General features: G+C 43.4%; 1 protein-coding gene across 1 annotated transcript; it reads right to left on the reverse strand.

The window, feature by feature from the left end:
- Positions 1-522: 522 nt before the first annotated feature.
- Prss23 (serine protease 23) lies at positions 523-11,257 on the reverse strand. The gene is made up of 2 exons (XM_042690423.1): positions 11,150-11,257; positions 523-2,014 (listed from the first exon to the last, which is right to left on the reverse strand). Exon 2 carries the CDS (start codon positions 2,011-2,013, stop codon positions 856-858), a length of 1,158 nt encoding a protein of 385 aa, XP_042546357.1. The 5' UTR covers position 2,014; positions 11,150-11,257; the 3' UTR covers positions 523-855.
- Positions 11,258-18,366: the final 7,109 nt, after the last annotated feature.

Consider the following 18,366-nt stretch of genomic DNA (forward strand, 5'->3'; position numbering starts at 1 on the left):
GCTGCACTCCAGGGGTAAAATGCTATAATTATTTTTATTGTGACCCCACTGTTAGATGGGAAAGATTACAGTCTGTTCTAATTAGGCCCTAGTGATTGTCTTTTGAAACTCAGCTAGTTCTAAGAAAGGTGATTGAAAATCATGTTAAGTGAAAGAATTGGCATAAAGGATCCTCCCCACTCTGGGGTGATTGAAAAGTTGGCAAGACCATCTGCAGACTACCCACAAAGCAGAACAACAGTCTTGGAAAAGAAACTATTTTCAAAAGTAAAAGTAGCTTGCTTGGGGTGTTGGTTTACTGTAAGATAAAGTTTCCTATCAAGATAGCCAATAAATTATTTTTTACTGCAAGTGCCTCCAGCCTCCAAGCCTAAACTATTATAACTGCCTGCCTAAGAAGCATGTGAAAGTTCTTAAAATCATATGCAGTGGGGATATTACCATCCTGGAAGAATGAATAACAAGTTATTTACAAAATCAAGATATCTCAGAAGAAAGTATATACAAACACAAACATAAGAGTTCATATGCCACATATTTAATATAAACCTTTGAAACAAGTTCAGATGAAATAAAAATCGAAGTCCTCAAAAAATTTTGAGTAACTTAATTGCCAAATATTCCCTATTGTCCCAAACGTGCTTAAAAAATTTTCTATGCCAATGTTTTCAAACTGTTAACTAGAGGGATGTGATACCTAAACCAGTTTTTAGTAATAAAGCTGGGCATCTTGAAATCTTAGAAAACAGGTGAAAGGTCCTATATGACACATATCACACACATGTGCACGAGCCAAAGACAGAACTGGCTTCTCCTTGATGAGACCATGGAGGGTTGTCAGGAAGAAACCCCAGGTCACCCCTCCCGGCAATCGAGATAATTTCCTTTTATCCAATAGCAAATCTGGGCGTATTTGAGCGGGGTGATCCTAACAGCCACGTTGAAATCCTGCGGGGAACCATTCATATCCACCCACTGGTGCCCTGAAAAGATCCCAATAATTTTCCTCTCCCACTTCTGCTGGGGTCTCTTCCACATCCTCACGTAGACCCCGGACCCGCTGGCCCCAGGCTGAGCATCGCACTGTTGGTAGAGCAGGTCGTAGGTTTCATCTTTGACATCACAGAATCGGTACACCAGATTGCCCGGGCGATCGTTGTCATAGCCAGAGAAGTGGATTCTGCCCCCGGGCAGCTGCTTGGCTGGGGGGCTCACCCCGATCTTCATGAACTTTCTCTTATGGGGTTTCTTGAGTTCCAGGAGTGCATAGTCGTAATCCATGCCGATGTCGTTGGCATTGCCCTTGATCCAGCCCTTGGGCACGTGGGTGCGCTTCACGCGGATCCACTGGAACTTCATGGGGTCCGGCACGGCTGCGCTGGAGCTGTTGGCGCCCCGTCCGCCGTCTTTATACCTGGGCTTCAGGAAGCCCACTCGCAGCTTCTGCGTCCCTTTCACGTAGCTTTTGCCATCGTGTATGCAGTGGGCGGCGGTGAGGACGTGTTTCTCAGCTACCAGCGTGCCCGTGCAGCCGGTGGACAACTTCACTGACGTGGAGAACGGGTAGTTGAGGAGGAAGTCCTTCCCAAAGATGCTGAACCTGCTGTCATAGCCATAGATCTGCCGCCTCCTGCGAGCCCGGCCCTCTGGCTCCGCCCCGCCCTGCTGGGCGCTGCGGGGGCTGAGGACATAGATGCCCACTTGGGTCTCTGTGCGGCTGCCATTGGAGTAGAGGGTCTCATACGACAGGTATTGCTTGGCCTCCTCATAAGTGGGCAGGGGTGCTCCTTTGTGACACTCGGGCCCGCATAACGAGGACACCTCCAATTTGGCTTCAGCCCCAAAGTCTGGCTTGGCTAGGGTGAGGGTAGACTGAGGCAAGACCACAGGGAGGCGGTAAGCGGGCCAGGTGGGCTTCCAGGAGGCACTGTGGGTCATCCCTTGCCCGGCCACACAGAGCAGGAGAAGGACGAGGAAGAGGAGTCCGGGGAGCCCCGCCATGCTGAGCGCCATTCTGCACAAACAAGAACAAGCAGGTCAGGAGAGTAAAGGCTGAGGCTGGTCCACCGCAGCCTGGCAGAGGCCAGCCGCGCTGCCTCCAGATCTCACAGTCCCTCAGAAATCAAGGTCTGCACAGAAATCCTTCCATAATGGCCTCACCCACCGTGCAGACTTAGCACACAGACATCAGTCCTCACTTACCACGTGACTTCGAGCTTGCTTTATGCTTGCTTTGAAACCTGGTCCTCTTGCCCCTCTACTTGGCTTTCCTTCTTCTCTCTCAGGTTCAATCTAACATGTATTTGGGAGATTTTTTAGGGCAACTTGTCATTTATAAAATAAGTCTGAACTACATATCTGATGTGATAACCAAGGCATTAGTGGGGCACAGTTCCTCAGTAGCTTCCACACGAGGGGTGCATTTGGGAGCATTTTGCTTTACATTTAGACATGTCTTTACAATGATATATTGAGTTCCAAAGAAAGCAGTCCTCTAGTGGTCAAAATATTCCCTTTGTATTTGATTTAACATTTTTTTATTTTATTATGTGTTTGGATTAGGTTGAATATTAACAAGATCTCTGTCAAAGATCAAAAGCTATAATATTGCATCGGGTACAATAGTAAGACTTCCTGAATTGTGAGTTTACAAGTATTAAAAATAATGCTATCTATTTTTTTCAAGTGGTTATCCATGTTTTCAGGTAATCTATTGCTTTGGGTTTGAATCTATGTTGGATGAAAGGTGAGGTTGACTGATTTATGACGACGTTACAGGGGTGAGGTGGGAGCTCAGAAAAAGGCATAAAATCAGATGTGGGAAGAAGAACGGGAATGTGTGAGGTGGGCACTGAAGTTGAATAAAAGTTACATAACTTAAGAGAGACAGACGGGGAGACACTTGGAGAGAGGGAGCTACCGTATGTGTGAGCACATGTGGGTGAGTCACTCTGTGATTCCCCTTTGTGCATCAAGAGTAGGGCAGAGCAGGTGCAGGAGGTAGTAGGCTGGCGTCTGGTGATGGCAGGCTCTGTGAACTAAATGCAAGAGTGTGTGTGTGTGTGTGTGTGTGTGTGTGTGTGTGTATGGGTGGGTGGGTGGGTGTGTGCGTGTGCACACGCACGTGTGTGTACACTTGCCAGTTCTGGGGCTTGAACTCAGGGCCTGGGAACCGTCCCTGAACTTCTTTTGCTCAAGGCTAGCGCTCTACCACTTAAGCCACAGCACTACTTCTGGCCTTTCCTGTTTATGTGGTACTGAGGAATCGAACCCAGGGCTTCATGTGTGCTAGGCAAGCACTCCACCACTAAGGTACCTTCCCAGCCCAGGAGTTTATATTTTATCCTGAAAGAAATCCTTCCAAACCTTATCCATCACCCTTACAAGAAAAACAACAGTGCAGAAGATTGAAGGTACTATCACCAGTGTTTAAGCCTCAGTGGGTTCTGATAGGCTGGGAGTCTGCAGGTTCCGCTGAATGAGCAGGAAGGATAATCCATCCACAATCATGCACCCCATATGGCAAGGGACAGGTATGTCTGAAGAGGCTAGTGGAGGCAAAGCAGAAGCAGGAGTGATTTCCTTATTTTTATTATCTTCCTCTCAAGGGTATGAAGCTTCTGGGTGCCTTGTGCTTGCTTATATCTTTAACAGGAGAGTCCCATTGATCTGAGCTGGTCCAGTCCTGTATGCTAATCTTCATTCAAAATACCTACACAGTGTATTTCTAAAATATGTGTACTTCCCTCACTTGAGGATCTTTCTGCTCTAACCTTTCTTTTGAATTCCACTTCTGTCAAGGAAAATAGGGAGGGGAAAGACATGAGTAAGGTCCAGAAAAAGCCAATTCCTGCTGGGCAATGGTGGCTGTTGCCTGTAATCCTAGCTATTCAGGAGGTTAAGATTTGAGGATTGAGGTTCAAAACCAGCCCAGGAAATTCCATGAGACTCTTACCTCCAATTAGCCACCAAAAATCTAGAAGTGGAATTGTGGCTCAGGTGGTAGAGTACTAGCCTTGATTAAAAAAAACTCAGGGACAGTGTTCAAGTCCCAGGACTAGTACACACACACACACACACACACACACACACACACACACACACACACACACCCCACAAAAGCCAACTCCTTGGGATTTATCAATTCTTTGACATGCCACTTCTCTAACTCTTTCTAAATATGAAGAGTCTTTGCGCTCATTTCTGGAGGAAGAAACATATTTAACTACCTTCCTTCCTTCCTTCCTTCCTTCCTTCCTTGCTTCCTTGCTTCCTTCCTTCCTTCCTTCCTTCCTTCCTTTCTGTTGTGCAAGTACTAGAGCTTGAACTCAGGGGCTAGACACTGTCCTTTAGCTTTTCGCAGCTGAAGGATGGCACTCTACCATGTGAGCCATATCTCCACTTCTGGCTTTTTGCTGGTTAACTGGAGATGAGAGTCTCATGGGCTTTCCTGCCTGGGCTGGCATAGGACTTTGAGGCTTAGATTTTAGCCTCTTGTGTAGCTAGAATTACAAGTATGAGCCATGAGTACCTGGCTATTTTTTTAAGTCCTTAAAATATATGGATACATGCACACAAATGTTCATATGTGTGTGCTGGTTTTTTTGTTTGCTTGTTTTTGTTAAGACTAAAGGTTCTAAGTAGAGTAGGGAGGGCATGGTGGTACCAGTAGAATCCTCCTTCCCCTGCCATGGAAAGTTGGCAATGGGATAACATGTGGGAGATGTGCGAGGCATGGATCTGGGCCTGTTTATGCCATCTACTGGCTGGGGACCCAGCTCTTGAGCCCATCTAGAGTTTGAACAGTCTTTTCTCTATGGACGTTGATATCTAAGTGACTGAATGACCTCCACACTCCAGAATCTCCCTCCAGTATGACAGACTAATAGAATTGAGGTGTCTTCTACATATTGTATCTTAGGCTCAACACACCATTTCTTCCTCCCTTTGACTAATGTGGAGAATATTAATTGTGCCAACACTGAGCAGATGTGTTACACCAAGTTTTGTTTCAGTTTATCTTAAGAAAGGAGACACAAGTGCAAGCTCCCAAGTATCTTGTTTTTAAAATATAATTCTTGGCACAGAGGATAGGAGATGAGATACTATTTTATGTATCTATTGTAAGTGGTAGGTAATATTTTCAATATGCAGGAAGAAATGATGGGCTAGTGTTATCTTCTAGAATACAAATCTGAAATTTGTATGCTGATTGGGTTCCAGGAGTAAGGAGTTTGAACTACCAACTATATCAAAATTAGCTTTATTTAGCTTTCTCTCTGTCTGTCTGTATCGGTCTCTCCCCTCTTTCTTTTCCTTTTTCTCTTTCTTTTTCTTTTTCTCTTTCTCTTTGTGCTGGTGCTAAGGCTTGAACTCAGGGTCTTGTGGTCTCACTCGGCATTTTTGCTCAAGACTGGCACTCTACCATTTTAGCCACAGCTCTACTTCCAGCTTTTTGCAGGTTAATTGGAGGTAAAGTGTCTCACAGACTTTTCTGTCCAGGCTGGCTATGAACTGCCATCCTCAGATCTCAGCCTCTTGAGTAGCTATGATTACATGAATGAGTCACCAGTGCCTGGTTTGGCTTTATCTTTTTTTTCCTCCCCAAATTGAAATAGTCCAATGGATAAAGGTGTCAGGATAGAGAATAGCAGGAAAAAGTCTGATATGAATACAAATACATTTTAAAGATTGCATCTAGGAACCTTGTCTTGATGAATTAATCCTCTTAGGCAGGCTTTATAACTTTTTCCCAAATGCTTTGCCTACACAGTGAATCCTTGTTTATTTAAATTCTTTCAAAGGCTGTGGAGTATGTCCCATTTCACAAGTGCTGGCTTTTTTTTTATTAGTCTGTCTTTGGAAAAAAAAACAATGTTTTTAGAAACCAGTTCATGAGAGGTACAAGGGATGGAGTGATGGAACACAAGCACTGGTCAGTCAGCCGGATTCTTTTACCCCACATTGTCACCCCAGACTCTCAGTATAGAGGATCAAGTCTTCCTTTGGCAAACTGATAGATGATATGTGCCAAGAACTTTTGAGATCACTTACAAATCACAGAATGCTAGTAGAAAATTCTACAGAGCCAGGCACCAGTGGCTCAGGCCTGTAATCCTAGCTACTCAGGAGGCTGAGCTCTGAGGATTACGGTTCAAAGCCAGCATGGGCAAGAAAGTCATGAGACACTTATCTCCAATTAACCACTCAGAAAACTGGAAGTGGCACTGTGGCTCAAGTAGTAGAGCTCTAGCCTTGAGCTGAAGAGCTGAGGGACAGCGTCCAGGCCCAGAGTTCAAGCCCCACAACAGATGGAAAAGAAAGGAAAAGAAAAGAAGAAAAGAAAATTCTACAGAGCCTTGTGTATGATAAGACTATTACTAATGCAGAGTCCCTTACAACTTAAACTGTGCTCATTTAATCAAGAGTGATGAAGCAGTCAGTCATCTATGAGAAAAAGATTGATAAACCAACAGGGCAAGATAAAGCTTTAACTTGTTAGGACCAACTTCTTGAATACTTCAGAAGCACTAGTGTGTGTGTGTGTGTGTGTGTGTGTGTGTGTGTGTGTGTGTGTGTGTGTGTGGTTAGTGAGGCTTGAATTCAGGGCATAGGTTCTGCCCTTTGCTTTTTTACTCAAGGCTGGCATTCTACCACTTGAGCTGCAGCTCCATTTCTAGCTTTTATGTAGTTAACTGGAGACAAGAGGCTCATGGACTTTCCTGCCAGGGCTGGCTTCGAACTACAGTCTTCAGATCTCAGTCTCCCAAGTAGCTGGGATCACAGGCATGAGCCACAAGTACCTAGCAGAAGCACTAATTTGTCTATTAACTCGTGTAACAAAACCTCATCTAACACCATTCTGTCTTTCTTAAAGTTTCTCTATGTCTCTGAACGTTATAAAATTGCATACTAAAATATTTAAATTCACATGTCAAAATGAATGCACATTACTTTCAGAAAGTAATGCATATCAAATTATTCCAAATTGATTAAAGTTTCAAACACCTGGTCAGAAACAGACAGCTAAAGTTGTGTGTTTTCTAAACTTCAAGATGTAAACTGGATCTCTAGTGAAGTTCCAGGCTTTCTTTGTTGTTCATCCCCCTTATCAAAATGTGGATTAGAAATTCTCTGAATAGAAACCTAAACCAGATGATTTCTTTGACTGGTCTTCCCAAGTCAAGGATTCTCAAATTTTATCAGATCAAAAAAGTCTGGGTCAGGGACTAGATTGCTCATAGTGTCTGCTTTGATGTTAATTGCTCAAGAGAATTTGCTATGGGAAAGATAGAGGCTGTCAGTGTAAGGTCAAAGGACAAGAAAAATTTACCTAATTGGGAGATAAGACTTCTACGACCAATTTGGAAAACAAAAACAAACAAGAAAAACCATAAAACATTCCAGCAGAGGGCAGCTTATAGTATAGAATGAGTGAAGGAATGGCAGGATGTGAATGCAATCAGGAGAGATTATATAGAGAGATATGAAATACCCTAGGAAGGCTCTTCTCTGAGGAATTTATACTCTATTCACATCAATAACATACCAAGAATGACTGAGACTTTAAAATTAACTGGGAGGTTTCGCATTAATTTCTCAACTGATTTGATAATAAAATTAACCCAGAAACAAATAATTCTTGTTTCTAGCTTTCTACACTCTAGGTTAACCTGTCATACCCATTTAAATTGATTTAATATGGACAATTCAGGATGAAAGTAGATATACTGAAGACATTCTTAATCTCAAAAATGGAAAGATAACAATTGAGTTATATGACTGTAATTTCTGTCATATTTACAAATAGGTCCCCTTATCCTTGTATAACTTTCACTGGTGTGTGGGTGTATGTGTATGTGTGTGTGGCTCAAAACCTCCCATTTTTAAAAAGTTGTGTTGCCAGGCGCTGGTGGCTCACACCTATAATCCTAGCTATTCAGAAGGCTGAGATCTGAGGATCATGGTTCAAAGCCAGCCCAGGCAGGAAAGTCTATGAGACTATCTCTAATTAACCACCAGAAAATTGGAAGTAGTGCTGTGGCTCAAGTTGGTAGGCACTTGCCTTGCGCTGAAGAGCTGTGAGACAGGGTCCAGGTCCAGAGTTCAAGCCCCACAACCAACCCCCCTCCCATGAAAAAAAAAATGTTACCAGGAACTTGCAGTTCACATCTGAGATCCAAAGTCAGACTGGGCAAATAAGTCTGTGAGATTCCATCTCCAAAACAACCACCAAGAAGCCATGCAGAAAAGTCTGTGGGACTCCAATTCCATAAGGACCAACAAAAAGCTGGGCTGGAGTATAGATTAAGTATAAGAGCACCAGCTAAAGCAAGCAAGCCTAGCAAGTGTAAGGCCTTGAGTGCTAACCCCAGTACTGGCCAAAAAAAGAAAAAAAGAAAAAAGGAAAGATCTCCAGGACTTATCCTAATTATATCTAATGCCTGATAAAGAATATTTAGGTCTATAAGTCTTTACAAGATAAAGATTACTCATATCCACAATTGTTGGAGGTTTCCAATGAAACCTCATTTAACCTAAATGGCAAAGCAGAATGGAACATAAAATAGGCAAATATTTTTTTTCACCATGCTTAGTAATAGAAGAGCTGTATTTCTTTTCTAATTCTGGGTATCTGACTCACAAGGGGGTTACCCATTTCATGCTCTACCAGGCAAGATGAGCCACTGTCTCACTGTCCAGTGTCTCAAAATATTTATACTTTATGAGTTTATTATCATTTCATCAGCCTGCTAATGTCTTTTAGCAAAGGGACTTTACCTATGAGCAGAGGTGCAAATAACAATAATCTCTTTGGAAACTGGGCCCTGAGGGAGACTGCCATTTCTTGTTCTCTACTCAAATCTTCAAAGTTGCAACAACCCCAGTCTCCTCAAGAGGGCCAGTGATTGAGAGTGATTTAACTCCTCCAGCCAACAAGTATTGGGAGGAAAAACCCAATCCTTTAGGCATCCATTCTCTATTGCACAGAGTATGAATTCCTGTGACCACTATAAACAATGGCAACAGAAAGGAACCACAAGACAGTGCAAGAAGATGCTAGTTTGGGGATGACAAAGGATCTGCCAATGATATTTGAGGATAAGGATTCTGAACAGTGAAACCATGCTAATTCCTAAAGCAAATGCCTTAAAAAATGAACAGAACTCTAAGTCCTCTTCAGCTCAACTTGGCATTCATTTTTCCTGAGTCATAGAATCTGAACAGGCAAAACAGATCCAACCGCATCACAATTTAGGAATTACAGTTTTGTACAGGAAACTGGGGGCACTTACAAGTCCAGCAACTCTAAACACAACCTCACACTCCAAGTTTAATTTCCACTCTATTAGGTTTTAGACAAAATGAACAAGCCCTATGATCCTGAGACAAACCTGGCAACAGAAAAAGACCAGAGTGCATAAAACTGTCAATGGTGAGACTATGGGAAACAAACTCCCTGGAGTCAGTCAGAGTTACACATGAATAAAGAGTTACACATGAATAAAGATCCTAAAGGATCTATGAGAGATGTGTGGGGAACCTGAAACTATTAAATGGGGGCACACCAGGGCCAACAATGTTCTCAGACACTCTAATGGGCACTTTGGCATTTAATCCTATGGACAGGAAAATGCACCCACATTCACCATCTACCTGAATAGTAGTCTGGGTTACAAAAATGAATTCCTTTGGAAAAATGCCTCCTTGCCATTTCAGGCACAGGAAATCATGGCAAGTTCCCAATTGTCTTTAGGCAATAGAAAAATGTCAGCACAAGATTTATTCGTATGCTGATGTGTATACAGGGTCATAAACACTTTTAATAAATATAGTGGCTTAAAAAAATAAATATAGTGGCTTCTGTGCCATGTTATGTTTCTTCTTTTCCTTTCATCTCCTCAAAGATTTCTTGAAAGGTAAGTATGCCTTGTTTTAAATGCTGTCATGCACAAGTAGGATTCTTGGGGGTGGAGGTACTAGGTTTGAACTCATGGATTGGATACTGTTCCTTCCCTTTTTCTTTCTACTCAAGGCTGGTAATCTGCCACTTCAGTCACAGCTACACTTCCAGCTTTTTGCAGGTTAGTTGGAGATAAGTCTCATACACTTTCCAGCACTGGCCGGCTTGAACCTCAGTCCTCAGATCCTCAGCCTCCAGAAGCTAGGATTATCGGTGTAAACCACCACTGCATGGCTCACAAATAGTATTTTAACATAATGTGCAATAAATATCCTAATAGTAATTTGCTTCAGGGATTTGGGCCACAGTTGGCTCAGCCTATAAATTCAACTCTTCCCACAGAGTCATGAAAGGACAATTCTAGCAGGGGGCTACCTGTTCCTAAGGACCACATGGGACCCATGAAGAAATTCGGTTGCAGAAGGAAGCAAGCCCCACTGAACAGCCTAGAGCTTTCTATCAACCACAGGCAGTTTCTGAATTCCTCTGGGTGTTGCCCCAGTGGGTAATAAAACAAGATTATTTTTTTAATCAGCTGCTTTCTCATGAGATGCTAGAAAACAAACTTCTTTTTTTTCCCTGGAGGGTAAGAGTGGTGTTGCTTGATCTTTCTTCCTCTCCTTTGAAAAGATCTTGAAAACTCTTTAACTTTCCCTTCCAAGTTAACTTGTTTGATAACCGGAAGCGTCTTACTTCCAACAACTTGCAGATCGTTCAGACAGCACTTTCTAGGGTTAGCAGTTCCTGGGCCTCCACTAGAGCAGGGAGCCTAATGGCAACCTGGGCTCGCCCACCTTCCCTTCGCTTTCTAAGGTGTGCTCACAATCACGTGTCCGGGTTAAAAATTAATGTTCAGAACAGCGTAAGCAACGTAAGTGGCAGTGTGCGTGCGTGTGTGGAAGCGGTTGGGGAGTTGTCACTCCCTGTCCGGCTTGCCCACCCAGCACCCCATACCCGGTACAGCAGTTTCCAAGCCCATCCCGCCCCGCGACTCGGCGGACACCGCGCCCTGGCGTCTCCCCGGAGCTCCTCCGGGCTCTGATCCCGGCCCTGGACCCGGGACGGCAGCCGGGCGAGGTGCTGCTGAGCCCGCAGCAGCCCGCTCACGCCGCACCGGCCCTTTGTCCCGCTCTCCAGCCTCCCGGATGGCCCAGGGGGACGCCCTCGCCCCGCGCCCGCACTCACCCGCGCGGAGCGGCCGGCCGGACCGCGGCTCGCAGCGCTGCTCAGACAGGTGTGGGCGCGGGGAGGGCGCGCGCGGCTCCCATGCCGCCCGCCGCGCCACCGAGTGCCAGCGCGTGGACGATCGCAGCCCGCGGCCCGGCCCGCCCCCCCCCCCTCCCCGCCCCGCGCCTCCCGGGCCGCCCGCCCCGCCTCCGGCCCGGCGGAGCTGCAGCTCGAGCCCTCCGCTCGCGCCCCTCCCCTCGCCGCCCGCCTTCAGCCAGGGCAGCGGCGGCGGTCCCCAGGGCCTGTGGCCCAGTAGCCCCCGCAGGTGGCCCTGGCGACGCGCCAAACCCGGAGGACCTCGGCCTTCCCGTGCCAGACCGCCCTGGCCGGGATCCGCACACCCACGCCGGGGCCTTCCCTGCCCAGAGCCTGCGACCACCTGGCTGGTTCCTCCGGGCCGCTCCCCTGGTCGCCCAGAGCGAGGGTTTCGACTACACGGGACAGACTGGGACGCGTGTTGGGAATCCAAACACGCCCCACTCGGGAGGGCCGGGCTCCCCCCTGCCTTCTCCACTGTCCCCAAGCTCTGGGATCCTGCACTTCCGTGGGCGACCCCCAGTGCTTTGCATCCCCCAGACACCCAGGTCGTTTCGTGCGTGGGCTCACTGCATAGCGGGGTCTCCGCACCAGCAAACTGCCTGCGGTGGTGCCAGTGAGGCCGCGAAGCTTCCTCCTGGTCCCAGCAGCTGATTTCTGAAGTACTTGGGCTTCAGCAGTCTGATGGTGACTGTATCCTTTTCGGATCTAATGCTAGAGCTTTGCTATTCTCTCCCAAACACATAGGAGGATTAGACACAATGCAGGTTGACATTGATTAGGAGCCTGCTGTGAATTAGGGAAGGTACCTATGGCCACTAACTCATGTTAAAGGCTGGAGGTTTGGTGAGTTTTCATCGTGCTCAAAATCACACAGGTGTTGAATAGTCAGACAAGATTTCCACCGAGGTGGTGGTGGTAGTGGTGCTGTGTGTGTGTGTGTGTGTGTGTGTGTGTGTGTGTGTATTTCAAGAGCCTGGCTTTTAGTTTTCCTGTCAAAGCCTATTCTTGCAAAGAGTCTAGCATTCAATGATTGCACACCGGGGTGTTAATGACATGCCTAATATATTTGCTTAGCAATGGCTTTTACATAGAAATGTCCTGAACACTTTATTATGGTGTTTCTCAAATATCAAGGGAACTGGTATTATCTACTATCTTCAGGGCAAAATTGTCTTAGATCTCCGGAGTCTGGCTTACATTTCCTTTGAAAGTAAGTAGTCCGTTAATATAAGGATAGACATAAAAGCAGATATAAACTTACAGTGTTTAAACCACTGAAGAATAAAACAAAAACAAACCGATGACTTGTATATAAAAGTTCACTTTCAGGCAGAAAAAGGTAAACGAACCTGTTTGTTCCTCAAGCACTTACAGTACCCCAAAAGTGTGCCATGCCAACTACTCAGCTGTGGGCATCTTTCCATTCTTGATGATTGTCTGTGTAGCCTCAGAATGAGTGAGATATCCTTTATTCACTGGCATCTTTGTCCCTCAAACCTACCACATCTTTTGTTCACTCTGAGTCCCTGTGATATTTGTCTTTCACCTGAAACGTGAAAGCTGCTTTTGCTAAAAATACTGACTCTTTACTTAAGTAATCTGGTGGGTGAATAAAGCAAGAAAAAGAACGTAGTATCACTGTCTTCCTATCATGTCTGTTCTCAACCTTGTTTTCCTCTCCCCTCTCCTCTTCTTCCCCCTCCTCCCCCACCTCCACCACCTCCTCCTCCTCCTCCTTCTTCTTGGCAGCATCTCACTATGTGGCCCATGCTGACAATCCTCCTGCAGCTGTCTCCCAAGTGCTGGGATTCTAGATGTACACTACTTTACTACTTTACTGACTCAACTTTTGAGTCAACTGACATTACTCAGCCCTGAATGTGGATATGTGCATCATTTGAGAAATATTTTGTCCAAGAGTATAATAATGCAAGGATAACTTATCCTGTTGCTCATTGGGGCAGATTCGTGTTTTTTGTTTTGTTTTGTTTTTCACTCTGGCTTGAGCTTTTGGCAAATCAAGCACTGACAGACATTCAAACTCAGCATAAGGCCCAGATCAAGCCAGGATGTGCATGGGAGTTGAACATGCCAGCCACAGGAGGACTCAAGCACTGAAAGTCCTGTAACAAGATTGATTATGCGAGCCACAGGAAGAACTTAGCAGTAACTGAGTTAAGCCACTGCCCATTAGCCCACCAAGGACAAGCAGAATGCTTTGCACAAGTAAAGATCTTTTGAAAGCCTGCTCAGGACAAGTGGACTCCCCACAATCAAGAGAAGCCTGCTGTCCCATCCCTACTCCGGTCAGTATTTATTCCCTTTTGCTCCCAGTTTTAAAAATAAGTATTGCCTGTCTTTTATTTGTGTGTGTATGTGTGTGCATGTGCATGTGCATGCCAGTACTGGGATTGGAACTCAAGGCCTGGGTGCTAGCCTTTAGTTTTTCTATTTAAGACTGGCATGCTACCATTTGAGCCATATCTTCACTTTAGCCTTCTGCTGGTTAATTGGAGATAAGGGTCTCACAGACTTTTTCTGTGTGGGCTGGCTTCCAACCATGATCCTCAGATTTCAGCCTCCTGAGTAGCTAGGATTACTAGCTAGGAGTCAGGCTCTGGTGGTGCCTGACTTGACCTATCTTTCTTATCACATGTGTTTTGGCATAATTTCTGTTTCTATGCTGTAAGATGCTGTTGATCTGAATCAATGTTGTAGCAGGTCCTATTTCAGGGTCTATTGCTAACTAGCTGTATAACTCTTAGGTTGTCTTGGTTGGCTACCTAGACACCAATCATGATAGATTTTTATAGTATTTTGGACTTTGAGTAGAATGTCTTGTATGAAGAGTAAGATGCTCTTCCTTATGTTGTGCCTAAATTCTGTTATCTTTTGTACTTACCCATATTCCTTATCCCCAGGGAGTGGGTGTGCCAGGGACTTCCCTGCTTCCTAAAAACTGTTCAGTTTCATATGGGTAATTCTCAAATACTTTTTATATGCATGGCAATTGAGTGGTTAAAAATGTATTTGGAGATAGATAGCGGTGGTTTATGCCTGTAATGCTAACTGCTCAAGAGCTTAGATCAGAAGGATCTGGGCTCAGCACAAAATAAATTTTAAACTACATAGCTGGGCACAGTGGCTCACATCTGTAATCCCAGCTGCCTGACAGTCAGAGATCAGGAACATTATGGTTCAAACAAACCCAGGCAACTAGGTTGTGAGATCCTATCTCAACTAATACACTGAGTGATATATACTTGGAATCCCAGATATGAAGAAAGCATAGATGGGAGAACCATGGTCCAATCTGGCCCTAGGAGAAAATTGAGACTGTATTAAAAACTAATTGAGGAAGAAAAAAAAGGGCTGGGCATGTGGCTCAAATGGCAGGGTAATATCAAGTACTAGACATGAGTTCAAACCTTAGTATCTCCAACAACAAAAATAGACAATTAGTACTACTACTATGAATGATCATGAAAAGCTGTTGGATGAATGAGTTTGATAGGATGCCAAACTTGTGCTTTGCCTTCTCCACCTGTCTCCTTCAAGCCATTGTCAACCCATTCATTGGATAAATCTCAGGAGTATTTCTATGCCCATATATATATATATATATATATATATATATATATATATATATATATATACATATATATATATACATATATATATATGTATGTATGTACACATATATATATTACTGTTTTAAGGGTAGAAAAAGGTTGCTTCTTTGTTATTTTTTATAATGCTTTTTTTATAACCTTACATGGTTAAAAATTCCATATTTTAAAAAATTGAATGCTATAAGCCACTAAAATCATTACACCATGTAATAAAGCAAAATAATATGTATTTGTATTACATTTAAAGCTTTCCAAAAATTCCCATTTTTTGTTAAAGGATATTCCTTTTTAGTGTTTGGAAATATGAGTAAATCATTATACTGAGTATAAAATACCATATAAAATATAAAATAGGTAATATTTATATAAAATATCCTTGAGTTACATCCTCACACTGATGGCATAAGTTGTACTCTGAGAAGAAAAAATACAAACCTACACAGCAAAGTAAAGCTTGCTCTAATCATGCTTTAAAGAACACAGTAACCTGAAACCAATAGGAAGACCAGGCTTTGGGCCTGGCAATTTCCTGTCTACTATGGGCACCACTCTAAACTGAAAATTAGAAATATTAAATAACTGTGTGTTTCTCATTTTCTCTAGTCAAAGAGGAAGTCTCCAAAGTCCAGAGCTGGGCTCTAAGATGCTCTCAAACTTACATGCTGACCCTTATGATCGAGAAAAGAAAAGAAGACGTAAAAAGTTTTGATTCTAAAATTTCTAAAAAGTCTGTCTGGAAAATTCTTTTGTTTTCAATATAGGTTGATAGCTATCCATGCATATTGGATTCTTCTTTCTCTCCCACAAAGAGTAAACTTTTAGAACCTTAGGTATGGAGTCTGGATATTTGAAGTCAATGTTTTTCATAAGGGTTCTTCTGGCAAATTCTACTCATTTTCAAGTATAAATGGGAAGTATCTAAAGACTTCCACATTTATCTAACTATATGTATAGGTTCATGATGCTTTCAGAGAAAGTATCTTACATTGTAACTATATTTACATGTTCAAATTCAAGTGGTCCAGACAACTTTATGAGCAGGAACTCTTAGTTTCCTTTATAGTCCTCACAGTTTTCCTAGAGCATTCTTATTTTGTTATTTTGTCGTGTGTGTGTGTGTGTGTGTGTGTGTGTGTGTGTGTGTGTGTGTTGTGGGGGAGGGGAGCTGCTGGTCCTGGAGCTTGAACTCAGGCCCTGGACACTATCCCTGAGCTTTTGTGCTCAAAGCTAATGTTCTACCATTTTGAGCCACAGCTCCATCTCTGGCTTTTTGGCAGTTAATTGCATATAAAGAATCTCACAGACTTTCCTGCCCAAGCTGGTTTTGCACCTTGATCCTCAGTGTTCAGCCTCCTGAGTAGCTAGGATTACAGAGTGAGCCAATGGCACCTGGCTTTAGAAAGCTCTTAGTATAGGTTCAATTTTTATATAATAAATGATTGAATAAGTGAATGAATAAAATTATAATTAGTTTAAGCCAGATGTGCTAATAGCTCATACCTGTAATCTTAGTTATTCATGAGGTTGAGATCCACAGGATTGAAGTTGGAAGCTAAACAAGGCATCTCCAATTAACCACCAAAATGCTGGGCTGGAGGTGTGGCTCAAGTGGTTCACAATAGTGCCAGTTGTGAACAAGCAAGCTGAGTTAGAATACAAGGCCCTGAATTCAAGTCTCAGTACTGCCAAAAAATATATAATTAGCTTAAAGTATCAGATCAAAAACAATTTACCTTGTTGATCATTATAAGCAAGACACACTAAACATGTAATTTTACTCCAGGTTTTCAATATTTTCCAGGATATTAATCCAAATTTCTGTTTAATGTCTGTTTACCATTATTCCTTTACAGGTCATATCAGTCCAATAATAACTGTGATTTTCACTCACATTTCACCACTTGTGCTGTGACTATGGGATGCCATTCCAGGTATCAATTGTCCTGATTTCTCACATTCTGACAGATTATCTGTGCAGTGTTTTGAGCAGGCTCTGTATTTAGCTGCCAGTGGTTCTTCAATTGCCTTGCCAGGGTATCTGACAGGATCATAGAATCCTATAGGACAAACTGTATTTCCCAAACTCTATTTCTTCCTGACATGTGAAAGACATTAACTGACTGTGAACACAAGGCTAGTTGAATATGTATGTTAGTGTTTCCAGTGCTCTGAGAAGTCCCGAGTAAAGAAATCTGGGCAAGTTTATATATTCAAACTACCCAATCTTACTAGATGGTGTATCTTTTTCCTCCACTACTACTACTACTACTACTTCTTCATCGTCGTTGTCTCCTTCCTCCTCCTCCTTCTTCTGTTCCTCCTCCTCCTGCTCCTGCTCCTCCTTTTCCCGAGTATGGTGTTAAGATCTCACAAAACAGTAGAGTCCTAAAGAACACAGTTTAGCACCATCCCTAAGCTTTCTTCTGGGCCTCATTACTTAAGTTCTCAAAATGAGGGACATCTTTTCATTGCTATCTTTGATTATATTTGCATGGATAAAACCACTTGTTCCATCTATTTAAAGAAAGGCCTAAGCTAGACGCTGATGGCTCATGCTTGTGACTTTAGCTATTCTAGAGGCTGAGATCTGGAGGATCATAGTTTGTGATCAGTGTCACCAGCTCAGGAAGAAAAGTTAAGATTCCATCTCCAAAATAACCAGTAAAAAGCCAGGCTGAATGTCTTGCTCAAGTGGTAGAGTATCAGCAGAGCAAGCAAGCCAGCTAAGTATGTGCCAAGCCCTGAGTTCAAACCCTAATGCTACAAAAAATGAAAATACTAAAATAGGCACTAGTGGCCACACTTGTGATCCTAGCTACTCAGAAGACTGAGGTCTGAGGATTGTGGTTCAAAGCTAGCCAAGGCAGGAAAGTCCATGAGACTTTTGTCTCCAATTTACCACCAAAAAGCTGGAAGTTGAGATGTGGCTCAAATGGTAAAGCACCAGCCTCAAGTGATAAAACTAAAGGATGGCACCCAGGCCCTGAGTTCAAGCCCTAGCAAAAAATAAAACAAAACAGAATAAAGTAATAAAATAAAAAAGCCTAATAAAACATCACATCTATAGAAAGTATTTTTATTGGCCTTTGCTTTTCCTCAACAACAATGTTCCTTAACAACTTCCTCATGGCTTTTATAATTTTATTTTGTAAAGTTATCAGTTTATATTTTCTCTATATTACTAGTGAATACTGAGTTCGCATCTCTGGTCTGCACCATTTTGGGCTACATCTGAACTCACTTCACCTTAGATTGGTTCAAAAAAAGAGACATTAATGAATTGTCTACAAATGGAGGTGAGGAAGGGATTGAGGGACCCAACAAGGACAAGAGGCACCTAGGATGCAGGGACAGTGGGCAGCCATCACCAAGTGACATGTTGCCCAGAGTGTGAGCAAAAGAAGGAAACATGCCTGCCACAGTGTCTATGAACCAGAGATATGAAATTGCTCTCCAAGGAGTGGGAAAGAAACCTCTGCCTGCTTTTCCCACTCTTTGGTCCCC

Source organism: Dipodomys spectabilis, unplaced genomic scaffold (assembly GCF_019054845.1).
Source record: "Dipodomys spectabilis isolate Male_0828 unplaced genomic scaffold, ASM1905484v1 ptg000003l, whole genome shotgun sequence".
NCBI classification, from domain to species: Eukaryota; Metazoa; Chordata; class Mammalia; order Rodentia; family Heteromyidae; genus Dipodomys; species Dipodomys spectabilis.

Coding starts and splice junctions, on each gene's coding strand:
- Prss23 (XM_042690423.1), bottom strand. CDS start 2,013: ATGGCGCTCAGCATGGCGGGGCTCCCCGGACTCCTCTTCCTCGTCCTT.